We start from the raw sequence: 13,664 nt of genomic DNA, 5'->3' as shown, positions 1-13,664 counted from the left end.
TACATACTCAGTGCTAGGTTGGGGTATACAATTTGCATGTTAACACTGCAGGGGGTATATAATATGCCTGTTAACACTGCCCCATGTTATATATACATTACATACTCAGTGCTAGGTTGGGGTATATAATACGCCTGTTAACACTGCCCTGGACAGGTTATATATACATTACATACTCAGTGCTAGGATGGGGTATATGTCTGTTAGCGTGCAGATAAGTTATTATACATTCATATATATTCAGGTCGAACCCTTCCCTTTCCTCTGTCCCTGCACACAGCACGCAACATTCTTATCTCTCTAATTAAATCTAGCTCAGTTTAATTAATCATTCATAGGAGGCTCTCTGTTCTTCACGCAACCTCTTGTATGGGTGCCAGTTATTGCACGGGCTGCCAGTTATTACATGGGCTGCTGTCCAGCCGCACTCTGGTCACGTGACAGAAAAGCCCGGTCCAATCAGGTGTCAGGGAGGTGTATATATAAGAGCTTGCCTCTAGCACACACACTATGGTACTCTTCTGGGTATAAAGGAGAATTCATCTGAAACTTGCTTATACAAAGAGCTTCTGCTTCTTCTACACTGACCTGGATTCATAGCCAAGGTATGGACTATGTATATATATATATTAATGTTTGCTTTGGGGATTTTATCACATTTATGTATATATTGCTAGATCCATTCTGTTAATGTGGAACAGTTACTTTGGTGTAATTTTTCAGTAATAGCAAAGAGTTGCATGAAGATTCTGTTTAGTGTCTGCCTCTAACCATGCTATACCTTTAAATAAATCTTACTTTTTCTATGTATAAAGTAAAAATATGTTCCTGTATTATTTGAATGAATTGAGGCAAACAATATGTATCAGAATGATTCCATGCAATTAAAATAGTAATTTAATTCAATATAACTACATCCCTACACATTAAAAGACAGTTTACTAAATTACCTCCCTCCCCCTACTATTGGACCCCATGTAACCAGAGAACCATTGTCTCCAGCTGAAATGAGAAACTCTGTGTTGCACCCTCTCACCCATTATCTATCACAGTAATATGTTGTATTTCTGTTTTATGAAGCACCAACATAGTCTGTAGCGTTGATATAACAATTCATGGATTGATGCAATAAAAGCAGTACACCTTTGATGCTACAGACGCTCGGTGCTTTGTTAATGGAAAACAATTTGCAGTAGAGTGTATATGTAAGTAGATAATGTGATCTAGGAAAAATATCTTTTTATGAACAATTTTAAACTTTGCTGTAGCCCCTTGTAGGGAGAAATTCCCTCATACAAGTGTTCATGATGAATATTGAATCTCCTCTTTCATGTACCTAGTGCTCCATACATTGCATATTGGAATCTTGTTGTCAGACATACTATAAGGAAAGATGTATTGATATACAGTACTCTGATTTAGGGTTTTGTATAAAGAATAATTCTCAGCTCACAAAGTGGAGCAGTCCCCATGTAAACCAATGCACGCTGGTTGCTCCAATATTAGAACTTAGAGATTTTATCTTCACATGAATCCATCCTACGACTGGTATTAGCATTCTTCGCTTTCTTTTTAAAACTCTTTATAAGATTCCTCTGTTACATTATTGTAATGCAGTTATAAACTGATCGGAGTACGTAATAGTTTTATTTATTTTTTCCACATTGCAGAAACAAAAGCACTTTCACATCAGAAATGTAGATTTTGGGCAAATATCTTGTCATGTGTTTAGATGTAAAAATATAAACCATAGCGGTACAAGAGCTATAGAATCGCTTGGATAAACTATCCCTTTGGGTCCCTTGTGTGTGTGTTATTGCAATGAAATATGAGACTTTCACAAACCATGCACGCAATGCTGGGCCCTTTCTAACTGCTGGAGCCCAATGCTGTGCATGACCCGCACTATCACACACCTCATGGGGGGCAAATTTAGGGTCATTTCTATGTACAAGGCAGGATTAACCCTTTACATACATGGTGAAAACTAACATGCATTGTTGTGTGTTGATATAGATATATATATAAAATATTATTACTCCTGTGCATCACCTGCCCATCTTAAGTTGAACTTTGGGGCACAAAAACCCAAGAAATCATCTCTCCACAACTATCCCAGAGTTCTCAGCTTGAAATGCAAATGAGCAAAGACAGACACTGTCCTTCAGACATTGTCCTTCAGACTCTGTATTACTGCAGGTATCCTTAGCAATGGACACAGGTTATTTTATACCGTTCATTTGTGATCCAGAAACCAGCCGTGCACTGGGTCTCATCAGCATGGCGCCATCTGGTTCCGGTCTAGAAGTTAGACTCCCTAAAAACACATAGCTAGGTGCAAACCTACACTATGGGGAGTTTCATTGAGTTTCGTCTCACCATAAACATTTGGCAGGACATACTTGAAAACGAGAGAAATCTCAATGTATCTTTCCTGGTAAAATATTTTATAAATAAATGTCACAGAATGTAGAATTTTTTTTTAATTTTTTTTTTGAAACCACCTAACCTGGGCAATGGCAAAAACAATTGGGGTTTAGTTACAATATATGATCACACAATGCATAAGGGAGTCACAACGTCACTATACCTCATTCTTATGATCATATACTGTAACTAAACCCCAATTATTTTTGCAATTTCTTTGTCTTTGTTAGGTGCTTTTAAAAAATAAAATTATATTCTGTGAGCTTTGAGATTGCTGTTCAGTTTATTAATAATAATAATAATAATAATATTTTATGTATATAGCGCCAACAAATTCCGCAGCGCTTTACAGTGGGTGGACAAACAAACATTTCTTTTTTTTTTAAATTAATTTTTTTTTGTTTTATATTACTGATTTATGATATTTTTTAGAGTCCAACCCTATAAATAAGGAGACACATTCTCTATGTAAAATAACATTTATATATATATTTACATTAATTAGATACTAGTTGACATGCCCAGGCCCTAGCAGTGTTTTGTATCTGCCACCCAGTTCTTAGATTACGTGGGAAAGCATACATGTGGTGTTGAGCTACCTGCACATTTCTAGTCTTGACACTTTCACAGAGATAAGCATGTTCCTCTATAATAATTGACAGCTTGTGTAAAATCAGGAAAAGTCCAATACTGAGTCATTGTGTGCCAAGGAGTATTCCTAGCACCTGGCTTGCACCCTGACTCCCACTATGTGTTTAATACTCTCTAGCACGCGTTAATTAACCTCTGTCACACCGGCTGCTGTGGACTAGAATTCCCATTCAGACCGTGCAGCATGATGTGAATTGTAGTCAAAGTAGGGACGTCTGATTTAGATTTTAGTTTTCAGTCCACCTACAGACAGTCAATGTTCTTTATTTCTTTAATAGATTATCAAACCAAAAATAAATATACTGAGGAGCTTGAGAATTGTCACTGAAGAAACTATTGCTCGTTGCTTAAGGGTCCAAAAACAAATATTGGCATTAGTTGATTCTTTGTGCATTTGAAGGCAGTGTTAACAAAGTTTTTCTTAAAAAAAAAAAAAAAAGAAGCTGCTGCCTCTAAGTTGTCTATAAGCTACAATGACAAGCCATCAAAGACAAACTGGGCTACTAATACAGAGAGGGCTGGGTCTGGGCATTAATAGTAATTGATAGTAATATTTCACTCTTTAAAGTAGGAAGAGCATCTCAAACAAGCATTAACAAGTCTTACAGTAAATTGTGATCTTACAAATCATCAGTTATATTATTAAAATTACTAAATGTACATAAACATTCTCAACTGAAGGCCTATCTATTGCATGCAGTCGGTTCATGATAAACGGAGCCTTTCAGGGTCTGCATGTCCTCATTTTGTATATTTTAAGGCCGATGCACACACCTAAAAATAAAGAATAGGAAAGGGATATTTGTTTGAATTAAAAGTTGCTAAAAATGGTTGGGGAAATATGTTAATGATATTGAGAGGTTGGAAAATGTTGGAGTAACTATGGTCAGAGGCTTAGACGAATATTATTGGCATTCATTCAGCGCCAACATATTCCGTAGCGCTTTATAATATTATAAAGGGGGAAATTTAACACTAAATAGGATAATTAGAAAATGTTACAGGAACAATATGTGGATGAGGACCCTGCTCGAAAGAGTTTACAATCTAGAGGATTAACAGGAATGTTTCAGTGGAAGCAAACTTTACTCTGTGATGTACTAGTGTCATTCAGCAAACCGGGAATTGGCAAGATAATTGCACATTAATATGACTGTACAGTGTGGTCAGAGAAACTGATATTTAAAGGGAGGTAGCGTTATTCACTAAAGTGTGAATTGCCAAGGATTTAAAGTGAGTTTTCTGGACAAAATAAACCAAAACTGAAATCGCTGACTTTGAGAATATTTTCCAATTCAACTATCAGTGAATTCACTACTTAATTCGATTACCCTGAGAATGATTGCTGCGATTCACGTGAACGCATGCTGCCTGCTTCTATTGCTATGGAATATAATCTGCAGGACATTAGATAGTGTTTTCCTAATGACAGTCATAAAAGTATAAACATATAATGTCATTCGCTGTTTATCATCTTCCATGGATGGATGTGCAATAAAGCACTTCCATAAGTAATGTTAGCTTGCTAACATCATACTCAATTGTTAGTATATATATTTTAAAAGATATAACTGGTATGTGAGCGCTCCAATTAATTATGCAGATCTACATAAAAATCAAGATCATCTTGATTTTTATGTAGATCTGCATAATTAATTGGAGCGCTCACATACCAGTTATATCTTTTCAGTTTCATTTAATAAGTCGCTCCCTTGTATGTGACGCAGCCCTACTGTTATTTCATCCCATTGGGTATATTTATTTCTCACTGTCAGTCCATATTACATTTACATTTTATATATTTTAAAAGGCTGTCATTAATTTTCATTTTTACAGATGCCAAAATTAAAGGTTTGCCACATTACCACTTCATACAGAGTCGACCCCTCTGCTGCCAGAGGTGTAACTACACCAGCAGCCGCATTATTGGGGCGTTGTTAAACCAGCCCGGAACAAGAGTTCTAGTTGGCCAACGTGAATTCTGTGCAATATTGGTGTCCGACGCCGGCTCCAGCCAGCCAATGGCAGCCTTCCCCTCCCCCCTCCACTCCCTGTTGTGCCACCCGTTTTCTGCACTCTGCCCTGTTCTTCCTCCTGACCTCAGTGAGATTTGGCTGCAGGAAAAACCTGGCCTACCTTAGGATAAAATCCCCTGTTGGTTTATTTCCATATACTGCTAAATAAAAAGAATAGATTTGACATTAAAATTAATTTATTGGAGGTGACCACTTTCATAAGCCAGTAATTCCTTTAAAATGTGCCGTTTCTCATTTTTGTGACTGTATTTTGTCAGGGTATACTGTCATTCATTATTCATGTTTCGTGCCTGTGATTATGTACTGTAACATGGCTGTCTAAAAATAAAGAATTTAAAATATATGAATAAATCTGCCGTTACTTTCCCTAATTTTCACTATCTCTCATTTTAGGCAAAAATGGCTAATTTGATCAATTCCATTTCTGGAATTACAGGCATGTTGTCTACCACAGAGTTACTTGCTGCATTTGTGGCATTTACTGTCATGTTCCTAATCCTGAAATCTTACAGACAGAAGATCCCAAAAGGAACAAAGAAAATGCCAGGTCCAATTCCTTTGCCAATTATCGGCAACCTACTGCAACTGAGCAAAAATCCCCATTTAAGCCTGACCAAAATGAGTGAAACGTACGGAGATGTTTTCCAAATCCATATTGGCACAAAGCCTGTGCTGGTGCTTAATGGACTCGAAACCATCAAGCAAGCCTTACTGAAGCAGGGTGATGTGTTTGCTGGGCGCCCAGACCTCTTTACCTTTCGCTTGGTTGCTGACGGCCAGAGTTTGACATTCAGTAGCGATTCTGGAGAAGTATGGAGAGCCCGTCGACGGCTGGCCAACAACGCCCTCAAAACGTTTGCCACCTCTGCATCCATGACCTCTAGCACAACTCTATTGGAAGAACATGTTTCTAAAGAATGTCACTATCTTCTCAGTAAGTTCCACCAAATCATAGAGGAGAAAGGAGAGTTTGACCCCTACAGATACGTGGTTGTCTCTGTAGCCAATGTCATCTGTGCCTTGTGCTTCGGAAGCCGCTACGACCATGACGATGAAGAGTTTCTGAATTTGGTGAACCTAACGGATGAGTTTGGGGCAGCCGCTGCTTCAGGAAACCCAGCTGACTTCATCCCCATATTGCAGTATCTTCCAAGTCGCAGCATGAAGGCCTTTATGGATATCAACAAAAGATTTTTGGCCTTCATGAATAAAAGTGTCAATGAGCACTATAAAACGTTTGATAAGGTGAGAATTAGATATGCGAATGCCTTTAAATTGTGGGTTTCTACTCTGGAACATGGGCTTTCTACATAAGGTTCCATCCTAAGTAGGTGAATCTAGAATACCAATGTAAATCAAGATTGATGTGAGAGCCCCCTATGCATATGAATTTTGTTGTAAATATTGTCCTAGAGATTTATAGGTAGATTTATGAGTTATAATTACACACTTCATCAAATATGTCCTTTTCCTTTCCAAAACAGAATTGCATCCGTGATATTACCGACTCTCTGATCCAGCACTCTCAAGAAAAGAAGGTCGATGAAAATTCCAACGTCAAAATTACCGATCAGAAAATAGTGAACATTGTTAATGATCTTTTTGGAGCTGGTGAGTAAATATTAGAGAGCTTGTCTTTATTATCACTGACTAGATACCGTATTTTTCGCTCCATAAGACGCACTTTTTTCCCCCTCAAAAGTGAGGGGAAATGTCTGTGCGTCTTATGGAGCGAATATGAAGCTTTACTTACCTGTCTTGCAGCGCTGGCCGGCAGCACAGGGCGCACCGCGGTAGTGGAACTTGAATTTCATGTTCCGGTTTCCGGCGGGACTGAAAGGAAGTGCGCACAAGCTGAGTGCGCACTTCCTTTCAGTCCCGCCGGAAACCGGAACATGAAATTCAAGTTCCACTACCGCGGTGCGCCCTGTGCTGCCGGCCAACGCTGCAAGACAGGTAAGTAATTATAGGACAAGGGGACAGTATGGGAGGGGGATAAAGTCTATGGGGAGGGAGGGGGATGAAGTCTATGGGGAGGGGGAGGGGGATGAAGTCTATGGGGAGGGGGATGAAGTCTATGGGGAGGGGGATGAAGTCTATGGGGAGGGGGAGGGGGATGAAGTCTATGGGGAGGGGGAGGGGGATGAAGTCTATGGGGAGGGGGAGGGGGATGAAGTCTATGGGGAGGGGGGGATGAAGTCTATGGGGAGGGGGGGTGGAAGTCTGTGGGGAGGGGGGGGTGGAAGTCTGTGGGGAGGGGGGGTGGAAGTCTGTGGGGAGGGGGGGTGGAAGTCTGTGGGGAGGGGGGGGGGGTGGAAGTCTGTGGGGAGGGGGGGGTGGAAGTCTGTGGGGAGGGGGGGTGGAAGTCTGTGGGGAGGGGGGAGATGAAGTCTGTGGGGAGGGGGGGAGATGAAGTCTGTGGGGAGGGGGGGAGATGAAGTCTGTGGGGAGGGGGGGAGATGAAGTCTGTGGGGAGGGGGGGAGATGAAGTCTGTGGGGAGGGGGGGAGATGAAGTCTGTGGGGAGGGGGGGAGATGAAGTCTGTGGGGAGGGGGGGAGATGAAGTCTGTGGGGAGGGGGGAGATGAAGTCTGTGGGGAGGGGGGGAGATGAAGTCTGTGGGGAGGGGGGGAGATGAAGTCTGTGGGGAGGGGGGGAGATGAAGTCTATGGGGAGGGGGTGGATGAAGTCTATGGGAGAGAGGAGAAGACTATGGAAGGGGGGGACACTATGGGACAGGGGAGAAAAAAAATATTCTGTACAAACTGTCCCATAGTAAGAAACACTATGGGACAGTTTGTTCAGAATATTTTTTTTCTGGGTTTCTTCCTCTAAAAACTAGGTGCGTCTTATGGTGAGGTGCGTCTTATGGAGCGAAAAATACGGTATCTTTTTAACTTGTTTTGTGCCTATTTGATTTATTACTGCAAGTAAATATTTCTTTATATGTACAACTTGTTTTAATTGACTAATTACATAATAGTAAATTATTGAAAGCAAATTATATTTCTCTCCTTTTTTTCGGAGTGTAATTTACAATACACACTTTGCACAATCCACATGCTTTTGTTTTCAGATGCAGGTGAGGCTTAGAGAACATACTAAGCTGGTTTCTCTTACTGTCGCCTTAATCGTACTTATTGCTAAATGAATACTTCAGCACTGGATACCCATATTGTGCAAAGTTGGTAATAAAAGTAGTTATGACCAACTTAGACATACAGGAACAGGAGGAGACAAAGACTTGCTAAAACAAGATTATTCTTACATAAATATGTCATACATGTGGTTGACAAGAAGATTCTGAAGCTGAAAGGCAGTCAAGGTTGGAGAAGACAACATTCAACCGTTAGTTTCACCAGACAACTTACCTTTTGGCAGCTTAACCCCTTAAGGACCAAACTTCTGGAATAAAAGGGAATCATGACATGTCACACATGTCATGTGTCCTTAAGGGGTTAAAGGTGCAACACACACCTATGGCCTACAATCTACTTTCCAGAGGACAAATCCAAGCATGGGAGTTATTATCTCCAGACAAACACCCTTATATTCCATAATTTAACTAAAGCCATAAATGATCATCCTATATTTAATGCATACTCGGACTATATTGCCTTCCCTACCCCCTGCTTTTTTTTATTGATAGTGAAAAATAAATGTTTATATTGGATTAGAACCATTTTTATCAATAATTTTACAAGTCTTTTATACCGACTCCTGCACCATCTATGAATCACTTAGCTAATCTAAATAAACTAAATTCTCTTAAGATACTTATGTCTCAATGTTTTTTTTCAGGATTTGACACAATTACTACGGCCGTGTCTTGGAGTCTCTTATACCTTGTAGCCCATCCAGAAATACAGGAAAAGATGCAGAAAGAATTAGGTAAGTTCTGAGATTCTAACATGGTTATACACTAAATCACCAGAAAATTGCAAATTTTCCCCAAAATGTCAATTTTGAAAAATCCAGCAACTTTGCTATATTCTCAAAATTCTACAAACGTTTGCCCAGCTGTAAGTAATAGGAGGAAACAAAAGACAATATTTTTCCACCATAAAAATGGCACGGGGACTTGGGCAATAAGTTCCTGAAATATTTTTATTCCCCCCACCCCACCCCTTTACTTGTACATGAATAGGCATTGCTGACAGTGTCCTCTCATTAATTTAGCTTATGTGGGCTTTTTTTAAAAACACAAACACGTTCTAGACATTTTTTTTTAAATGTAAAAAATAGATGTTTGGTAATAATGATATTTTCTGTATCTATCATTTTGTCTATTTCTAACAGATCGAGTCATTGGCAGAGAGAGGAGACCAACATTATCAGACAGAAGTCAGCTGCCTTACACTGAAGCTTTCATTTTGGAAATGTTCCGTCATTCGTCCTATTTGCCCTTCACCATTCCTCACTGGTAAGCAATGAATGACAATACTGCAGGTCCACATCTACAAACTCGACTATCACAAAGACACTGTGCTTTGCAGGTCCATGCTGGACTTGACCATGTTGTCCACGTTTGATATAGAATTAAATATTGGTCATCGCCTATGTAAAGTAACAGTGTTACTAGGGCATCGTAAGCACTAACAAGTCTATACACGGCATTGAGCCAATACAAGATATGACACAGTGTTCAAACTAGGATATAGTAACTTCATCTCCTGGTACTGACACAGGCATTTATTGACAGGTTTGAAGACAACACTTGTTCTTCCATATAATACTGATAAGGACGCCAACAAAGGAGTGTAATGCAGGGGTGCCCAAAATGTAGCTACCCATACAGCTTCCATGATGCTTTATAATTCTAAAGCATCCTGGGAGTTGTAGTTCTTTAACATCTGGGGAGTCTACCCTTTAATGCAAGCCTGGTATAATGTATCTATAGCGTTGGAGCACTCACATATCCTAATACAAAAGAAGGGGGGATTATTCGAATGTGAGTGGTCTCAAGCAAACTGTCGATTACAAGTTTACTTGTGCTGAAATAAAAGTATTTCTATGTTGTGTTGTAGCACCACTGAAGACACTGTACTGAATGGCTACTTCATACCTAAAGGAATATGTGTTCTGGTGAACCAGTGGCAAGTTAATCATAATCCGTAAGTATTCTCTAAAGACACCGCTGTGGGTTTTTAATGCTCAGCATGTACTGGGATTGTATGGCTTTTTGTAGAGGCTGCAACGATTGGAGTATTTAGACAATTCTGATAAATTCAAATTGTTAATATCTGCTAATCACTTGAAAAAGACGTATCTTAGCTTGGTTATAGGGATGTGTTCCATAGGCTGCTCCTTTAATTAGGTGTGTTTCTTAGATATCACTTGTGTGTTTCCAATGCCAGTGGGTGGAAAATGACTAGTAAGCTAAACCATCAAAAGAACACTCCAAGCACCATAACCACGTCAGTGCATTCAGTGGTTATGGTGCCAGCAGAGCCCGGCGCTGGTCAAATGGTATGACTAGTAACATGGGGGGCACTAGGGCAATTCTGGCAGCACCATAACCACTATAGCAGTTATGATTCTTGCTGTTTGTCTTTAAAATATTACATATAGTATTGTATCTGGGGTAGGCCTCCTATTTATAATGCAGAATGTATACTCTTGGATTTAATTTTATTTCCCTTGGGTCAAAAGTCTACTTTTAGTAATAGCAATGTGATTTCTTTGGAGCATTCTGCAAGGTCGGAAGAGTAAAACATGAGAGATTTGTGAATCATATATATAATGTTTTTTTTAATCAGGGAAATATGGAAAGACCCATTCCTCTTCAATCCAGATCGCTTTCTGAGTGCAGATGGCACTACACTGAACAAAAATGATATAGACAATGTCCTAGTTTTCGGACTGGGCAAGAGAAGATGCCTTGGTGAGGCCATCGGAAGAATGGAGGTCTTCCTCTTCCTCACAACTCTGCTTCAGCAGATGCAGTTCTCTAAGCTGGAGGGAGATAAACTGGACATGTCGCCTCAGTACGGTCTGACCATGAAGCACAAACGGTGCCACATTACAGCCAAACTGCGCTTTCCTCTGTTGAGTTCAGAGTAATTCATGCATATCCCTGGGCAACAGCCCGATTTGTGAATACCAGAAGGGACTCCTATTGGACACACTTAGATGGACAATAGGTTGGATTTAAAGTCCCATCCTCAGATGCCAGTGAAGTGTATTCTGTAGGTGGTAAACTAATGCTTAGTTTTAACATGAGTTTTGACAGATCATATATAAGCTCTGTGCATGTGTCTTATTAACCAACAGAAAATCCCTTTATATTATGGAAAGGGAATAATTTGCTAAACAATGCTGTTTTTGTTAATTGTCACATGTGAAGGAAGCTGTTCTAGCTATAAACGAAGCTGCTTTAATTTTATGTTTTTATGGATAGATGTGTTTATTATGCAAACTTAGTCCATTCATTCATAATCAAGCAAAATGATTGCCTGTGATCCATTGCTTGTGGAGGAATCCAGAATCTGTATATTAATTAACTAATGCACTTTTATTTTTTTCTGAGTTGGCAAGCAAAGATTATGCTAAAATGTGCATCTTAGAACCATTGCACATCCCAAACCATTCCTGACTATTCCAGTAATACTGTCTCATGTAACCTTTGTACCAACCAATTATGCTGACATTTTTGATTTAATAACAGTAGCCTTTGGATACAACTTTTATCATGTAAATAATGCGAAGGGAAATAAATAAGCCAATGTTAGTAAGCATGACGAATTGAGGGGAAATGATCTAAAGAGATTTGCCTAAACCCCCTGTCCTTAAAGCATTACAACAGGGGCAGCACTGGGGAGATCGTCAGATGCTCTACTGCACTGTAAGGTTGGCAAAGCACCATGGGAGATGTAGTTCTATATCTGCAGAGCTACATTTGGCCGCGTCTGGGTTACAAAGACACATTAGGGGAGGTTTATCAAAGTATTCTCTTAAAAAAAGTATTGCAAAAATGTTAAAGGAGAGGAATCATCAATTTTCACTGGTTTTCATTATCCTTGCCCCCTTTTAGTACTTTAGACCAATTTTTTGAAGAGAATACTTTGATAAGTGCCCCCCCCCCCCCTCTCTCCCCTATGACTTTACTATTGTAAAAAGCAATAGAACAATCTGAAAATCAAATAAAGAACCCCTTTGCATTTTGGACTGGCTTTGAGATTTAAATAAATCTTTTTACTGCTCCTTGGCCTGAACTCGGCTATGAACTTCCATTTTAAGCTAAAGAATTTGTAATATTGTTTGTGAATGAAATGCATATTTTTGTAATGACCAGCATAAAATACTTTGAAGTATACCTGTATGAAGCTATAATCTCTGTGAGATATTAAACAATTAATGATGATCTACTGCATTGGCGTGTTTACTGATCATATCATTCTTTCATGAGACAAAGTATGTCAGGGCTGTCATAATATAATGGGACTTGCACAATTCCTTACCTTAGAGTAGCAGTTTATAGTGACATACTCCACATTTGCATAGTATGATAGACGTTCTAATCAAGAGTAATTACTGTATGTGGCAATTTATCAATTCTTGGCTTGGTACATGAATCTCACTGGAATAGATTTCAGAAAATTAAGGTAAATCAAAATTCGCAAGATGTCAGAGCTACTGTACTGGAACTCGGATTCATCCTTTTTATATTTAAACAGCTACCGGGGATGAGGGGGACGACATACATTTTTTTTTTTTTTTTCTTCAAAAAATCAAACTGCAAACAATCTCAAATTATATCCACTACTAGACTGATCATACAGAGGGGAAATCTTCTAAAATTCAGATATTGCATGTTCCAAACCCGAGTGTGATCTGAAACAGCACACGGAGATTCAATAATCCTTCCTTTACTATAGGTTTTATTCACTGGTTAACTTAATGTTCGTTTTCCTGAGTAATAACTGAAATGGTTTTTGCTGAGTAATAATTGAAATGGTTTGACTCTCATTTTACACATAGACCATAACAACATAGTACACAAACTTGTCAAACATCTCATCGTCACTCGAAGGGGCAATCTAAGTGAATACTTTGGGTCCCTCTACTGGAATGTTTTGAGTTTCACACGCCAGTATCAGAAATTAGAACAAAGACGAGCTATGAAATTAATCCAAACATACCCACTACAAAACAGATGTAAAAAAGCCTATATATCATAGCCAATGCCAATTATAGTTCTGCTTAGGTTTAATCAGCACATTCAAGGCCGTTATACATATAAGGATGTCATTGTCTTTCCACCAGGTTTATAGACGAAGATCCATTGGTCTAACCTAATAAGGTGCGTCCTGGAAAATCGTATATCGTTGTTGTAGCTCTTCTTCGTATTTTTTCTGCTGTAAATTTCTTCTTTTAAGAGTTGTTGATAATAAAATGACAAAGCACGTTACTCGAGTATCTGAAATAGATACAGTGCAAGTGATGGATCAATTAATAGTCTCACCAACACATGCTAACTAGTGCAGAACTCATCAATAAAACAAAATTTTGAATATCACTAAGACCAGCCCTCTATAACCCCTAAAAAATG

General features: G+C 39.1%; 1 protein-coding gene across 1 annotated transcript; it reads left to right on the top strand.

Annotated features, from left to right (window-relative positions):
- Nucleotides 1-524: 524 nt before the first annotated feature.
- Nucleotides 525-12,071, top strand: LOC134603392 (cytochrome P450 1A5). The gene is made up of 7 exons (XM_063449308.1): nucleotides 525-605; nucleotides 5,508-6,359; nucleotides 6,599-6,725; nucleotides 8,915-9,004; nucleotides 9,413-9,536; nucleotides 10,141-10,227; nucleotides 10,873-12,071. The coding sequence occupies exons 2-7, from the start codon at nucleotides 5,514-5,516 to the stop codon at nucleotides 11,174-11,176; spliced, it is 1,578 nt and encodes a 525-aa protein (XP_063305378.1). The 5' UTR covers nucleotides 525-605; nucleotides 5,508-5,513; the 3' UTR covers nucleotides 11,177-12,071.
- The last annotated feature ends 1,593 nt before the right edge of the window (nucleotides 12,072-13,664 follow it).

This window comes from Pelobates fuscus, chromosome 3 (assembly GCF_036172605.1).
Source record: "Pelobates fuscus isolate aPelFus1 chromosome 3, aPelFus1.pri, whole genome shotgun sequence".
In the NCBI taxonomy this organism is placed as follows: domain Eukaryota; kingdom Metazoa; phylum Chordata; class Amphibia; order Anura; family Pelobatidae; genus Pelobates; species Pelobates fuscus.
This window is presented reverse-complemented; position numbering and strand designations above follow the sequence as displayed.

Bases quoted from the DNA above. Each gene is read 5' to 3' on its own strand.
- LOC134603392 (XM_063449308.1), top strand. From the start codon at position 5,514: ATGGCTAATTTGATCAATTCCATTTCTGGAATTACAGGCATGTTGTCT. The intron at 6,726-8,914 runs GTGAGTAAATAT...GTTTTTTTTCAG, and splicing joins TAATGATCTTTTTGGAGCTG to GATTTGACACAATTACTACG. The intron at 9,005-9,412 runs GTAAGTTCTGAG...TATTTCTAACAG, and splicing joins AAAGATGCAGAAAGAATTAG to ATCGAGTCATTGGCAGAGAG.